General features: G+C 35.1%; 2 protein-coding genes across 9 annotated transcripts in view; one reads left to right on the plus strand and one right to left on the minus strand.

Moving 5' to 3' along the window:
* Window positions 1-2,961, minus strand: part of LOC106876653 (uncharacterized) — a 96,200-nt gene extending 93,239 nt beyond the window's left edge. For all 4 annotated transcript variants that reach the window (XM_014925270.3, XM_014925269.3, XM_089363513.1 and 1 more), the window contains exon 1: window positions 2,658-2,961. The gene's annotated coding sequence lies outside the window, so the exon portion shown is untranslated. The remainder of the gene's footprint in view (window positions 1-2,657) is intronic.
* A 618-nt stretch (window positions 2,962-3,579) lies between these two features.
* Window positions 3,580-15,000, plus strand: part of LOC106876652 (uncharacterized) — an 87,782-nt gene continuing 76,361 nt past the window's right edge. For 2 of the 5 annotated variants that reach the window (XR_016244428.1, XM_089363519.1), the window contains exons 1-3: window positions 4,280-4,379; window positions 8,856-8,967; window positions 13,094-13,228. Coding sequence is in view for 2 of the 5 variants with exons in the window: in XM_089363519.1 (XP_089219645.1) it covers window positions 13,095-13,228 (134 nt within the window). In the remaining 3 variants the exon portion in view is untranslated. Of the gene's footprint in view, window positions 3,694-4,279; window positions 4,380-4,404; window positions 4,596-8,855; window positions 8,968-13,093; window positions 13,229-15,000 lie in introns of those variants that run through there. The other 3 variants (XM_089363521.1, XR_016244430.1, XR_016244429.1) reach the window with 3 other exon arrangements.

The raw sequence follows: 15,000 nt of genomic DNA on the forward strand, positions 1-15,000 counted from the left end.
CACCCTAAAGCTGCCCGCAATTTGCATACTAAACACAACAACCAGTGTTAAACCGTGGAGACAAAACAGTCCACAAACAGTGAGACAGTATATACATACGCGAATATAACATACTATATATAACATATATATATATATACTGTATTATAGTCTTCAGTGAATTTGGTTGAATCAAAGTGGATAGCTCATGAATTTAGTATTCAATACACGATAGTGACACAACTATCGTTTCAACAAACAGGGCAACGTGTGTCTATGGGTGTGTATTCGATTGTAAAACCTATCGATAATCCACTGACGATTGTTTATGTAACATATGAAACATGGATACGTCAAAAGCGTTCAAGTTCATACGAATGTTTTGATGTGCGTTACACATGGATTTATGTTGTTGAAAAACACATTCGATGTTCATAATATATTTAGATGTTTAGAGTCTATTTATATTCTTATGCTTGACTCTGCACATATTTAAACTAAGCATTGAGTACTACTATCGCTACATTAACACAATATAATAGTTATAAATACTGCAACATGATATAGCATTGTGTGAATGTGAGTATACATATATACATATATATATATATATATATATATATATATACGTATGCGCGTACATATATGTATATGAAGCGATATGGCAGTGTATATATAGCAATATGATATTGCATTGTACATGAATATCAACAATACAAAAAAGAATTGTATATATTACAAAATTCAACACACGTACATATATATATATGTTTATATATACACACACATACACACATAACTATATATATAATATATATATATATATATATATATATATATATATATATATATATATATATACATATTTGTACACAGCTGTCATATTTGTATATATATATATTCCTCATTTAAGACAGTATTTACAATAAAGATTTCATCATCAACTACTTTTTGTCAACAATCCACAATATACACACATACATATCTATATACACAAAAACACACACATATATACACACGCAAATATGTATGTCGACATTTCTATATCGGTGATCTAGGTGATATATCCTCACAAATATGCGTTTACAAGAACCAGCCTTACTATATAAAAGCAACCATATATATCCATGTGTGTATGTATGTGCATAGAGTTGAAAATCCTGCCGTTATCTGTGTGCGAGTGTCTGTGTGTGTATATATAACACTGAGTCATGGGAAAGCTATTGTGATACACACCTCTCAAAATGTGTTTACAACATGACTCACACACACACACACACGCAGTACATACATACATATATATATATACGCGCGCGCATAGTACATTATATAAATATGATAGATAGATAGATCTCTATGTTGTGACTAATTCTAAGTATATTTTTCTCAGTAAGGAAATCTGAGATTGAGGGCTCGATTCTCAGTACATTCCCCCACACACATACAATTACCTGTAGTAAACTAAACATATTACTCATGTACCCTTATAAATAAAGGATACATATATATATATATATATACACACACACACACATACAACCTCAAATCACAATCTCAAATATATATACACACACGTATTACACAATATATATATGCAACATATGAGATATATAGATGTACATGTTTGTGTATTTACATATATAGGTATATAAATTTATTTATACACATACAACACATGCAATATACATTGTAGGTATATATATATATATACATATATACATTAATACGTGTTTATATGTGTGTGTCTATATATGTGCCAAGACAAACAACCCACAGTATGTATATATGCAATTATGCAACATATGATATATATATATCCATAATATATACTGTATTTGGCATATAAGAATACATAAACACAAATGTATCTACATCAATTATATATATATGCTATATATATATATGCGTATGTATATACGTGTCTATAGAGGTGAGGTAGCTGGCCAGATGTATGCCAATGTTGTTCACACATGAAAAACTTACCCCCAACACCAACCAAGCCATGTGCGTGTATACACACAGATCTAAAACAGCCAACTCTGTTTAACAGTTCGGCCCCATCCACCCGTTAATGACCCATCGACAATCCACCCGTTAATTATATTTCGAAACTACAAACAAACTCAGATCCAGTTCGGGTAGAAATTCCGTGTGTTTACGCGGAATAAAGTGAGGAAAAGAGGCTGCAAAGTGAGGAAGCAAGATGAAAAAAAACTAGTCATCCATTTTGAAGTGTCTGCGATGTTAACAGAAATAGGGCTTTTTTTTTTCCTGTTAAAGGGGTGGGGTTTCGTTTATGTTTAAAATCGCACGATTCAAGTACTGTGTTTTATGCAGTTAGGGGTCAAGACGAAGCAGTAAGTAAAGGGGTCAGCGATCGTTGACAGCAAATGGTTTTTAAAATAATAATAAGTAACAACCCATAGTAATTATGTGTCTGTGTCTGTGAAATGTACACCAACCAGTTGCAGTCAGAGATGAAGACAGATTCCGATGTCCTGCTTAATTAGGTTTTGCTTTAACCGATTCCGGGTGACAAACACAGCTGTCGTTTGGATTTTAAACCCCTGTAATAAACCATAGTATACCCCTATTGATCCCTAAATGATTATAAAATGTGGGTTGTGTGTGACATACAGAAGAAAAAGAGAGAAACAGAGAGGAAAGGTCGCACCTACCTGGCAATTAAAAAATATTACTGGCCTCGCCTCGCCCTTTTTTTTTTCTTTTAAATAAAAAATTTTATATTTTTATATATTTGTTTGTGTCTTTTTTAATTCCTTCTCGTTTATTTTTCTCCTTTTTTTGTGTAAGATTTAAGGAAAGTTTTTTAAAAAGTGCGGACAAAAAGAAGAAATATTTCTTTTTTGTTGAAAAGTAAAAAAAAAAAAAAACACCACAGTTTTTGTTTTTGTTTTTTAAAAAAAAGTGGAGGTAGCAGCGATGGGCCTTGCCTTATTCCCAGCCACGGCTGCTTCTGTTGTCTTCTCCGTTCATCAGGTAGCCACTGCCTCCTCCTCCACCACTGCCATCATCATCATCATCATCATCAACGTTATCATCATCATCTCAACACTGCTGCTGCTGCTGCTGACGTTGTTGTTCCCAGCGATAACGCGGCGCCGCCAACACTCCTTCCTAACTCTGCCTCTCACTCTTTCCCCCCCTTATTTTGTCTTTCCTGTCATTCTTTTACACCCGCTCTCACTCTCCCTTTACTTCTTTTCACTCTTTCCTTTCTTTTATCTTCCTCTTAGTCTTTTCCTTTATCCTCCCCTTCCTCTCTGTCTCGCTTACTTACTCTTCCTCTCTCTTTCTTCCTTCCTTGCTTTTCTCTCACTCTTTCACTTCTCTCTTAACCTCCGATTTTAATGTTTCTTTTTCCCTCTAAATCCGTCTTTCTCTCGCTCTTATATCCTGCCTTCCGTCTTTATTTCTTCTTCTACTCTATCTCTCACTCATTTTCTTTTCCTCTTTCTCTTGTTCTAATCTTTTACTCTACTTTCCCTCTCTTTATCTCGTCCACTCTTCTACACTCTCTCTCCTTCTCCCACTCTCACACTCTTCTTCCTTCCCCTTTCTTCATTTACCTTCTTCTTCCTCTCACCCTGCGTCATCACACAGTAACAATGGTGCGGCGGCGGCGGCGACGACGACCACACCGCCATCAGCACTCCTCTGCCGCCGCCCTTATCTAACAAGACCAGTGACGCCGTAATTAACTTCTTTTCTGTCGTTCAAGCTTTATTAATAAATATTCCATTATTATGTATTTTCTTCTTCCTTACAACACTTTTTAATAACATCCATTCACATTCTAGCATCACTAATATATTTCTCCTCTTCCTCCTCCTTATTCGTCCTGTAAACATTTTCTCTTTTCTCATATTCTTCTCCGCAGACACTCGTTGCTTTTATGTCACTGCTCTTGCAAATAACAGCCTCAACACTTGTTGCATTTTCATATTTATTTTAAATCAAACCACAAAAATGAATTTTCAACGGCTCAACATGACCGTAGAGCAAATAAAATTCTAAATTATTTAAATTGAATCTTTGTGTTGGAATTATTTTCTCATTGGTCTACTACAATGTACATTTTTTTGAGTGATTGTTGATAGAAATGATAAGTTAGTAAATTAATAATGAAGTATTTTTTTTCTGTTTACAATTATTTGATTCTTACTATTTTCCCACTCCCCGACATGCAATTAAGATTACATCTATCGATGACGTCATTCATTGAAGGTTGACAGATGACGTCATCTTCAGCCAATCAAAGCGTCAGACTCATTTAACAGCGGAAGATTTTTTTTTTTATTGTTGCTGATTTTCGAATCGGTCTCGTTCCTTTCATCCGGTCTCGTAAATTCTTTCCCCGGTTACACGTCACGTGACAAGTAAGAACTCTTTTGACTGTGTAAACAAACTTGTTGCTCCTGGCAACCACGTTGCTTCTCAACGGCTTTTTTTAACAAAAACTCTTTATTAATGTCGTAAATATTTTATTTGATGGAGAAAACGGTTTGGAAAATAACGGAAACAGGGTACTGAAAATAGTTTTCGTGACTTCATTGTGGCGCTGTTTTCCCATTAACGTCATATTCAAACTATTGGTAGTAATTTAGTTTGTTTTTAAGCGATATTATCTCATAAAACCCCTTCGCTTTCTAAAATTCTTGGCGCTTCGTTTCCGAGCACCCACGAAAGTAAAAGTGTTTACCTCGTCGAAAGAGAAGCTGCAAAGTGATTGCCTAGAAAATGAAATTATTAAAAGAAAGATGAAATTATATAACATGACTTAGTGGTTCATATCAGATCCTCGAGGTACAATTATAGCCTTCGTTTACGCACACAAGTTCGGCTCTTATTTAATTGAGTTCGTTAGGCAGTTTATGCAATTAAATAATTATTTAAAGATTCATTATTTGTAATTAAAAAGTATATAAAACTATGGCTTTACGTCCAGAATGACAGCTTCATTTTTGTCGACGTAAACAACTTACGTGATCCTCTGGGAAAATAAAAGCGCCAAATTCTTTTTTCATGACTCTAAGCAAAAAGAAATCATTTTGAATTTAATTTAAAATGCTATTCTTTATTCTCTTGCCGCCTTCTAATACTTGTTGATTTTGTGGGTACTCTTATGGTGGGGAAATAGTGAAGTTTAGTTCGTATATATTTCCTACCCTACTTTTAAAAAAAGTAGGGTTTGCTGTACCATGGTGCGATGAAATATACCTCTTAAAGATATTGTGACTTCTATATACATAGTCTTAACAACGATGCATTAGTACTATAGGCAAACCATGTCGTTCTAAGTTCAGTCTCACCACACTGAACATTATGCGGGTGTCTTCTATAGCAGCGGTCCTACCAAAGCCTTACGAGTGGAATTGGTAGACGGAAACTGAAAGAAGCCCATCGCGTGTATGCGTATAAATATACAGATAGATATACTGAAAATGGGCCTTTCCACTCGAAATATAAAAAGATTTTTCAACTTCCATATCTGCATTGTTAGAAGCTTTCCTCATTTTTCTATTTCTCTATTACAATGCTTCAAGCGAACTACAATGTTTTTATATATATAATGTGTTAATTTAATCAGCCTGCAAAAGAGACCGATAGAATTAGTTCCAGACGTTAAAGAAAGAAGAAGAAAAAAAAAGCAAGGGGTCAATTCGTTTAACTCAACCCTTGAAGGGGGTACTCCAGCATGGCCGCATTCCAACAGCTGTAACAAAAGATAAAAGATAACTAATTATACAGTGACACAGATTCTGTGTGTGTGTGTTGCTGTTTTAAATGGAAGTTATTTATAGTCAATAAGTTCAGATGAACTTAGGCTGTTGTGATGGTTGCAGTAGAAACAGAGAGAAGACACAGCTCGGCTGGCTCGCCAGTTAGTCATCGTATTTACTGGTGGATGGAAGCTTACCTATCAGTCAATGTGGTGCTTCCCCTATCAGTCAGCTTGGTGTTTCCCTGATACACTTAGTCATGGGCAAACTGCTGCCTGCAAAACTTTCTGAATGTCCCAAAACATTTGACATCATTTGAGAAGAAATGATGTCAAATTTTTGGGACACCCTGTAATGTGGTGCTGGTACCATGTAAAAAAAACTCTAGTGATGGTGCTATGTGAAAAGCACTGGCGATGGTACCACCTGAAGAACACCCAGTATACTCTGAAAAGTGGCTGGCATTAGAAAGGGCATCCAGCTGTAGAAACCCTGCCACAGCAGACAATTGGAACCTGGGGCAGCTCTCTGGCTGGTCAGCTGCTGTTAAATCATCCACCCCTTACCAGCATGGAAAACAGACATTAAACGTTGATGATGATAGTAATGCATATGTGTGTGTATATATATATATATATATATATATATATATTTATATGCAAAGTATAAGTTGGTCCTAGAGCGCACAATGTTCCCGAAGGTCGGCAATGGTCTTCCTCGATCACGAGTGGACGTCCATCATCATATATATATAGTAAAAATAGAGAAGGCAGGTTTAGGGGATTACCTTAGATTTCCCTTCCATAAAGGGCTTAGCTTTATGGTGTATTGTCAGATCCCAAACCCGGTTGGCCCAAGACCAACCTAAGGTAAACCCCATAAACCGGCTTTCCAAATTTTTAATCTATACTGCTCTATATCTTAGATTGTGCTTCTTCTTTCGGATTTATGTCTTTTACAGACGATATATACATACATATATAGACATTAATGGAAGACAAAAGCAAAATCTAGGCTGGACAAGCTTATCAGATCATTTGAATTATTTTAATGGTGAATCGAAGTAAGACACTTTTGCTTACTTCAATTCACCCATTTAAATGATCTGATAAGCCTGTCCTGCCTTTTGTTTTCCTCTTCCTCTTCTGCTGACTCAGAAGTAGGCTACGGATCCCCAACTCCAGCCCCATTATGTACTTGGATCATAGTATCTTATCACTTGGGGTACTCAGTGTACCGATAAGTTTGGATCACCAGTGGTCTAAACCCTTTCTATTTCTATATAAATTCTTTTATTTGTTTCAGTCAGTTGACTGCGGCCATGCTGGAGCACCGCCTTTAGTTGAACAAATTGATCCCAGGACTTATTCTTTGTAAGCCTAGTACTTATTCTATCAGATCTCTGTTGCCGAACCTCTAGGTTACGGGCATGTAAACACACCAACATCGGTTGTCAAGCGATGGTGGGGGACAAACACACACATATATATATATATGACAGGCTTCTTTTAGTTTCCATCTATCAAATCCACTCACAAGGCTTTGGTTAGCCTGAGGATACAGTAGAAGTCACTTGTCCAAGGTGCCACGCAGTGGGACTGAACCCAGAACCGTGTGGTTGGTAAGCAAGCTACTTACCACACAGCCACTCCTGCGCCTATATATATGTATGTATATATATATATATATGTATATATATATATATATATATATATATATATATATCATCATCATTTATATATGATGGGCTTTTTCTGATTTTCACCTGTGAAATCCATTCACAAGGCATTAGTTGAGAAGGGGACTATTGTCAACACTTGCAGAGGGAATGATCCTGAGACCATGTACTTGGGAACCAAGCTCCTTACCACACATACATACGTACACATGCATGCACATACATATGTACACATATACATACACACACATACATATTTATACATACATATATATATATATACAAATATATATACACACACGTGTGTGTATGTATATGTATATACCAGCATGGAAGACAGGCGTTAAATGATGATATGTATTATGTATATATATATATATATACATGTGTGTATGTATAATTACTGATATTTTTTTCCTTATTTTTTTTTCAGGCTGGGAACCAACTTTCCACCTTTCTTTTTTATTCTTAATTTGTGTTTGTTTGTTTGTTTTATTGTTCGTTCGATTTTGTTTTATTCTTTTACTTTTATATTTATATATATATATGTATAGTTATCTATTATTTATTTATTTATTTGTGTTTAACATGAACATAAACACACATTTTATTTCTCCTTTTCCATGATTTCAATATAAAATACCCCAAAAATAGTTCAGATAGAAAATTGGTTTCACTAACAAAACAAAAAAAAAACAGTCCATTTGGTCAATAGCGGTGGGGTGTGGGGGGAGCAGCGGTGGTAGTGGTGGTGGCGTGCAGGGTGGCGACTCTAGTTATTGATTAGTGATAACAAATGAAGTCTTCTCGTAACCACTGTATCAATAAGATGTATGTTGCACTTTATTGTATATTTCTCCTAAATAAGTGGTCAATAAGTATTGATTCTTTGTTGCCGTTGGGATGTATAGAACCTCTCTACGCAAAGAACGCCATGTAGCAATTATTGGTGTTAATACTCAAATACTTGATCAATATATGACTCATTACAACGAACCTTTTTATTTTTACAGATTAACACAATTTCTTTTGTTTCGGCCTGAATTTATTAACATCCATTCCTGCAGGGACAAATCTCAACAAAATTATTCCAATTTTTCTAATCATTTCTGGAAATATTCTTAAAAAATAAATAAATAAATACAGTGGTTTTGTTTGTTTTTTTTTGGTAGTGGGGGGGGGGTGTATTTTATTTTCAAGAATTAAACAGTAAATCTTTTATTTTCTGTTATTTGTCTCCAAGATTCGGTCCTTGATCCTTCCATTCTGTAAAGCTCTGCTTCAATAGAAATCACAGACTACCAAATTCATTCACAATGCATTGGTTGGCCCAGGGTTATAGTAGAAGACATTTGCCCAAGGACTGAATTTTTAAATCCAATTTTTTGAAGAATGTTTCATGAAACATTTTCATAAAAATATCTTTTTTTTTTTTTTGTAATCTTAAATTTCAGATAATTTGGTAGAATTCTTTGTGACATCTGTTTTGCGAGTTCTAAACCAAGGAGAACCTGTTGTACATATGTGAAGAATATTCCGGTTCCTTCTTGTTTTGCAGATTTTCAAGTAAGGAAACTGTTTCTTTGAGACTTAGACATGGAATATTGTTGTCTTTTTAACTCTTTAACCATTTTGCATTCAGATTTCTCTGTCAGATGGAACACTTATTTATTCATATTGTTTCAAATTTAACATGCATTATCTTACTGCTCCAAGACTTAAATGATGTGGGTGTTTATTTTGAGAAAGACATTTTGGGGTTGGTGTGAAAAGCTGGGTTTGGCCACTTTGAACATAAATCAGACAAAATATTTGGGTCAGATATGACCAGTTTAACCCTTTTGTTACCATATTTCTGTTGAGATGTTCTGTGTTTCTTTCAATTAATTATAAATCTAACAAAGAATTTAGTAAAATAACTTCGTTATCATTAAGCTAGTGTTAGGAACATAAATTGTGACTAAGGTTTAGTGGAAGATTTTAATTCAAAACTTTTGAAAACGAGAAATTTTTACTAACAGAGCCAGAGCTGGTTTCAGCCAGGTTGGTAACGAAAGGATTAAGTGCTAAACAATTAAAATGCCTTTGATGATAATGGTGATGACAATGATGATGATGAGTAGGAGGAGGCAGAACCTGATAGAGAGAACATGATGGAGGATTTCAAAAATATTCAGAAAGAGATTTCAGCGGAACAGTGATATAATAAAGTTAGTGGCAAATTGGCAATCTTTGCAGGATTAAACGAAATGTCTTCTGATAAATATTCCATTTTCTTTCATACTAAGTTTGAAGTTCAATTCCCACTGATGTCTGCTTTGTCATTCACCCTTCTGGGTTGATGAATAATGGACCAGTCCTGAACAATGGTCTAGTGGAATAGTTTAAGAGTGTCAGGGATTAGGACTAACTCGATTACATCAACCCCCCCCCCCCTCCGCCTCCAGTGCCCAAAAAGTTGAAAGGTAAAGTTGACCTCAGCAGAATTTGAACTCAGAACGTAGCAACGGACAAAATACCACTAAGCATTTTGCAAAGTGTGCTAATGATTCTGCCAGCTCATCGCCTTAATGATGATGATGATGACGATGATTTCAAATTTTGGCACAAGGCCAGCAATTTCAGGGGAGAAGATAAATCGATTACATTGACCCCAGTACTTAACTGGTACTTATATTTTTGATCCAAAAAGGATGCAAGGCAATGTTAACCACAACAGGATTTGAACTCAGAACATAGAGACAGGCAAAATACCATTAACACATGCCCAGCGTGCTAACGATTCTGCCAGCTTGAGACCTCACATTTTATGATACCATCTTGGGAACAACTTCAGTTTTTCCTTTTCTTGTAATTAGAGACCTTTATTAAAAGTTACAATTCTTCTCTTCTCTTCCGAGACAGAATTAGTGATTCTAGAATGGAGCCTTTCCAGCCATTTATTCAATTCAGGCATTCTTTCATTCAGTTTCTTTTTTTTTTTTTCTTCTCCTCTCTTTTGAATTCTTGTAAGTACAAACAATGTGAACAACCTCAATTCATAAATAATTTCAACAAAGTTTACTTTCATTGAAAAGTCCTACAGAGAACTTTATTTATTTATTCTTCTTGTAACAAAACACCCTGGATTTGAGGACAGTTGTTGGAAACACATAAATCAATATTTGTTATGAAATAAGCAAACTTTTACACTGCCAAACACTCGTTCTAACTCAGCTTTTACACAAGCGCCACAGCTCTGTAATGACTGCCCTTTGTATTCACAGCATTCTGAATGGTTACTAATAAACACGGTTCTCTTATTTTTACCTTTACTGAATTTCTTCATCTTTCTGCAATGAAACATGTCTTCTTTATTTGATCAAGTTGTAAACACATTTTTCAAATCAGAAATAATTTCTCATAGACTGTGAAGTGATATTAATAAAGTTTTAAATACATCAATAATAATAATAATAATAATAATAATAATAATTGATTCTGGTTTTATTGGCCACAAGGGCTAATATAAATTAAAAACATGAAAGGACAAAGACAGGACAAAATGATGATGATGACAATGCTGACGGAAGGCCTGGAATTTGGTAGGATGGGATTAGTCGATTACATTGACTCCAGTGTGTAACTGGTACTTAATTTATCAACCCCCGAAACGATGAAAGGCAAAGATGACCTCAGCAGAATTTGAACTCAGAATGTAGCGGCAGATGAAATACCATTAAGCATTTCGCCCGGCATGCTAACAATTCCGCCAGCCCGCTGCCTTAATAATAATAATAATAATAATAACAATAATAACAATAATAATAATAATAATAATAATAATAATAATAATAATAATAATAATAATAATAAAAAAAATTAAAAAAATAAAAAATTTTTTTTTAAAAAAGCTACTTGTTTGGTGTGATATTATTAATGAAATATTAGTATATTTCTGTAAAACTATACACTAATCTAAATAGACTAAGTTAACTCAGTTAGTCTCTTTAGCTGTGTGATAGCAACTCTGTTTAGACAACTTGTCTGCTATCAGAACTCAATCAAGTCACTAAACATTGACCTACGAGAAGTTTCCCCGACAGATAATAGATTCATTCTTCATATCATGTTGCTATATTAGATAAAGAATGCCATTATATACTCTATCAATCAGATGTTAAACTTTGGAGTTAAAACAAAAAACAAAAACAAAGGCACTCGTCACACCGTGTGTGAGTCAGAGTTTAAACAGGGACCTGTTTGCAGTTAATTTGTCTAGGGTGACTGCATAAAGGGATCGTAAAACCTTAAGAGGCGCTTCATTGATTAATACATGCCAAACACATCAGTTGGCAAATGCCTGGGTAATAGTTTGCATTCAGCACATTAACTGTTTGTGAAACTGTCATTATATTTTAACCTAATCGACAACGAAACTTCAAAGACCCTTTTACAGGAGAAATTTATGACTGAAAACGGTGCTTCGACTGATGCCACAAAGATATGGAAATATAATTTATCAATGCCTTCCCCCCCTCCACTCTCTAAGCCCCTTTCTCTGACCCCTTGTGTTAGCGTTCCTTTTCCTCTTTACGTTAATGCTTCAGTCTTTCCGTTGATTCTGCGATTCGACTTCATCGCATAATTTCCTTTGATATAACCCCTCATTATGTTTGTCAAGACATTCTAACTACCTTAACTCATGATTCCATTGAAGATAACCATCTTTTACTGGGAACCTTATCGCTAATAACTGCTGCCATCTGTCTGGTTTAATAATAATTTCATAGATGCCTTAAAACTATAATTTTCAGCCCAATCACTTGAAAACATAATTAAGACTTTTTATGTTGTTTAATTAAAATCTCACAATAAGTTCGCACAAAATCAGTATCACCACCTGACATTCTAACAGACATCAATTCTTCCAAGTAGCAATGAAGAATTTTGGCTGCTCTTTGTTATTATTATTATTATTATTTTAATGTTAAGGCGGTGAGCTGGCAGAACCGTCAGCATGCTGAGTGAAAAACTTAGAGGTATTTCGCCTGCTGCTGCATTCTGAGTTCAAATTCCGCTGGGGTTGACTTTGGCCGAACCGCTAAGTTATGGGGATGTAAACACAACAACATCGGTTGTCAAGCAATGGTGGGGGGACAAATACATACATACATACATATATATATATATATATATATACGACAGGCTTCTTTCAGTTTCCACCTACCAAATCCACTCACAAGGCTTTGGTCAGCCCGAGTATAATAGAAAACACTTGCCCAAGGTGCCACGCAGTGAGACTGAACCCGGAACCATGTGGTTGGGAAGCAAGCTTCTTGCCACACGGCCACTCTTGTGCCTAACTTTTGCATAGGTTTGTTTCCCAGTATTTATGTATGTACATATCAATGTATGTGTCTTTGTGCTTATATTTGTCCCCACCCCACCACTTGGCAACCAGTGTTGGTGTGTTTACGTCCTGTAACTTAGTGGTTCAGCAAAAGAGACTGATGGAATAAGTACCAGGCTTGTAAAAAAGAGAAATAAGTCCTGGAGTTAATTCATTCGTCTAAAATTCTTCAAGTTGGTGCCCCAACATGGCCACAGTCTAATGACTGAAACAGGTAAAAGACAGAAGATAAAAGGTCTTTGCACCCACTTGGTTATTGCGAATTCTTTGCTTCCCTTCTTTTCTATTCTTGTCTACCAGAATGGCTGCCGCCTTAACACGGATGTTTCCTTTGTTGTCTCATTGGATGGATGGAGACAAAGACAAACTGCTCCAAAATTTGAACTTATGGCAGAAAAACCAAAAACCGGTTGTTTTATGTACTTTTGACGGCATGTAAGTATAGAAGTTTCTGGCAATTTGTACAAGACTTTTAATGATGGGAGATGAACAAAGAGACGATATGTCATTCATATTGATCTGTTGTATGGGTCATTAAGAAGTTTAATTGCCACGAATGTGGTTTCTAGTTCGGTCTTATTGCATGACATCTTGAGCAAGTGTTTTCTACTTGGTCAACTCCAGTTGACCAATGCCTTGTGAATTGATTTGGTAAATGAAAACTGAAAGAAGCTTGTCATGTGTATGATGTCTGTCCACTCCTGACTGAGGAAGACCATCACTGACCATTGTCCATACAAAAAGTGAGCAATCATCATGATTATCAATCATCAAACGTCCTCCTTCCCTGCTGGCTTGGATTGGATTGGATGGTTTGACAGGAGTTGGTCAGGCAGAAGACTGCTCCAGATTTCTGCATCTGTTTTGGCATAGTTTTTACAGCTGAATGCCCTTCCTAACACCAACCACCCTTCAGAGTGGACTGAGTGCTTTTTATATAGCACCAGCACAGGTGTGGGTCAGTGGTTTTTACAGTTGGATGCCCATTCCAAATGCTAACCGCTTCACAGTGTCGACTGAATCCTTTTTTATGTGTGTGTGTGTCTCCTTGTCTTGTTTGGGTCTCTTTGTCTTGATCTTACATGATAGTTGTAAACGATCGCCACTGTTATACAAGCAGTGTCATTCATTTGCAATCTTCTGTGGAAACATACCTGGTCATGGAGAAGTATTACCCTATTTGGAAACAGGTGAGAGCTGACAATAGAAACATCAACTGGCCAAAGAAAATACACCTCAATAGATTCCACATCACCCAGGCAAGCATGGAATAGTTGACATTAAAGCAATGATGATGATAATGACATGCAAAAATAGAATTGGAGATAATTTATAAAATTCTCAGTTAATGAAAAAATCTTGATTTCTTAATTAGTTACAAGGTTATGCCTTTGACAGAGTAGAAACTAGTTTAATTGCGTTGATCCAGTAAATTACTGCTGCTTATTTTACCAATTCTTGTGGAGATTAAAAAAAAAAACCTTTATCAGTTCTGGTTGAAAATGTGAATAAACTGAATACCATGATGTATTTAGTCTGGTGCTTTCTTGCTTCATCCATCTTCATTATGTTCCAATTCTCACACAAAAAAAAAAGAAGATGTCAGAGCACAGCAAACACCAGAAGTGATTTAGGGATCCATGCTTTTTTCATGAAAAATTTTTGAGCAGAATGGCTTCTTTTACAATTATGACATCTTTAACACTTTCATTACCATTTTTCTGTTGAAATACTCTGCCTTTGTTTCGGAAAATCTTTTAAATAATTAAGAATTCAGTGAAATAACTTTTATCATTATTAAACTGATGTTTGGAACATAAATTAACATGAAATTTTGATGAAAGGTTTTAATTTAGATCACTTTAACCCTTTTGTTACCATATTTCTATTGAAATACATGGACTTTGTTCCAGTTAATTTTTTAAATAATGAAGAATTTAGTGAAATAATTTTGTCATTATTAAATTGGTGTTTGGAACTTAGACTAACAAGAAATTTTTATGAAAGGTTTTAATTTAGATCACTTTAGCTGCTTTGTTACCATATTTCCATTGAAATACACTTCTTTTGTTTCAACTAATTTTGAAAGAATCTATTAAAATAACTTTGTCATTATGATGCTAGTGTTTGGAACATAAATAAAAACAAAATTTTGATGGAACGCTTTAACCATTTCGTTTCCATATTTCTGTTACAATACACTGCCT

The sequence above is a fragment of the Octopus bimaculoides genome, chromosome 15, assembly GCF_046866305.1.
Source record: "Octopus bimaculoides isolate indiv1 chromosome 15, ASM4686630v1, whole genome shotgun sequence".
In the NCBI taxonomy this organism is placed as follows: domain Eukaryota; kingdom Metazoa; phylum Mollusca; class Cephalopoda; order Octopoda; family Octopodidae; genus Octopus; species Octopus bimaculoides.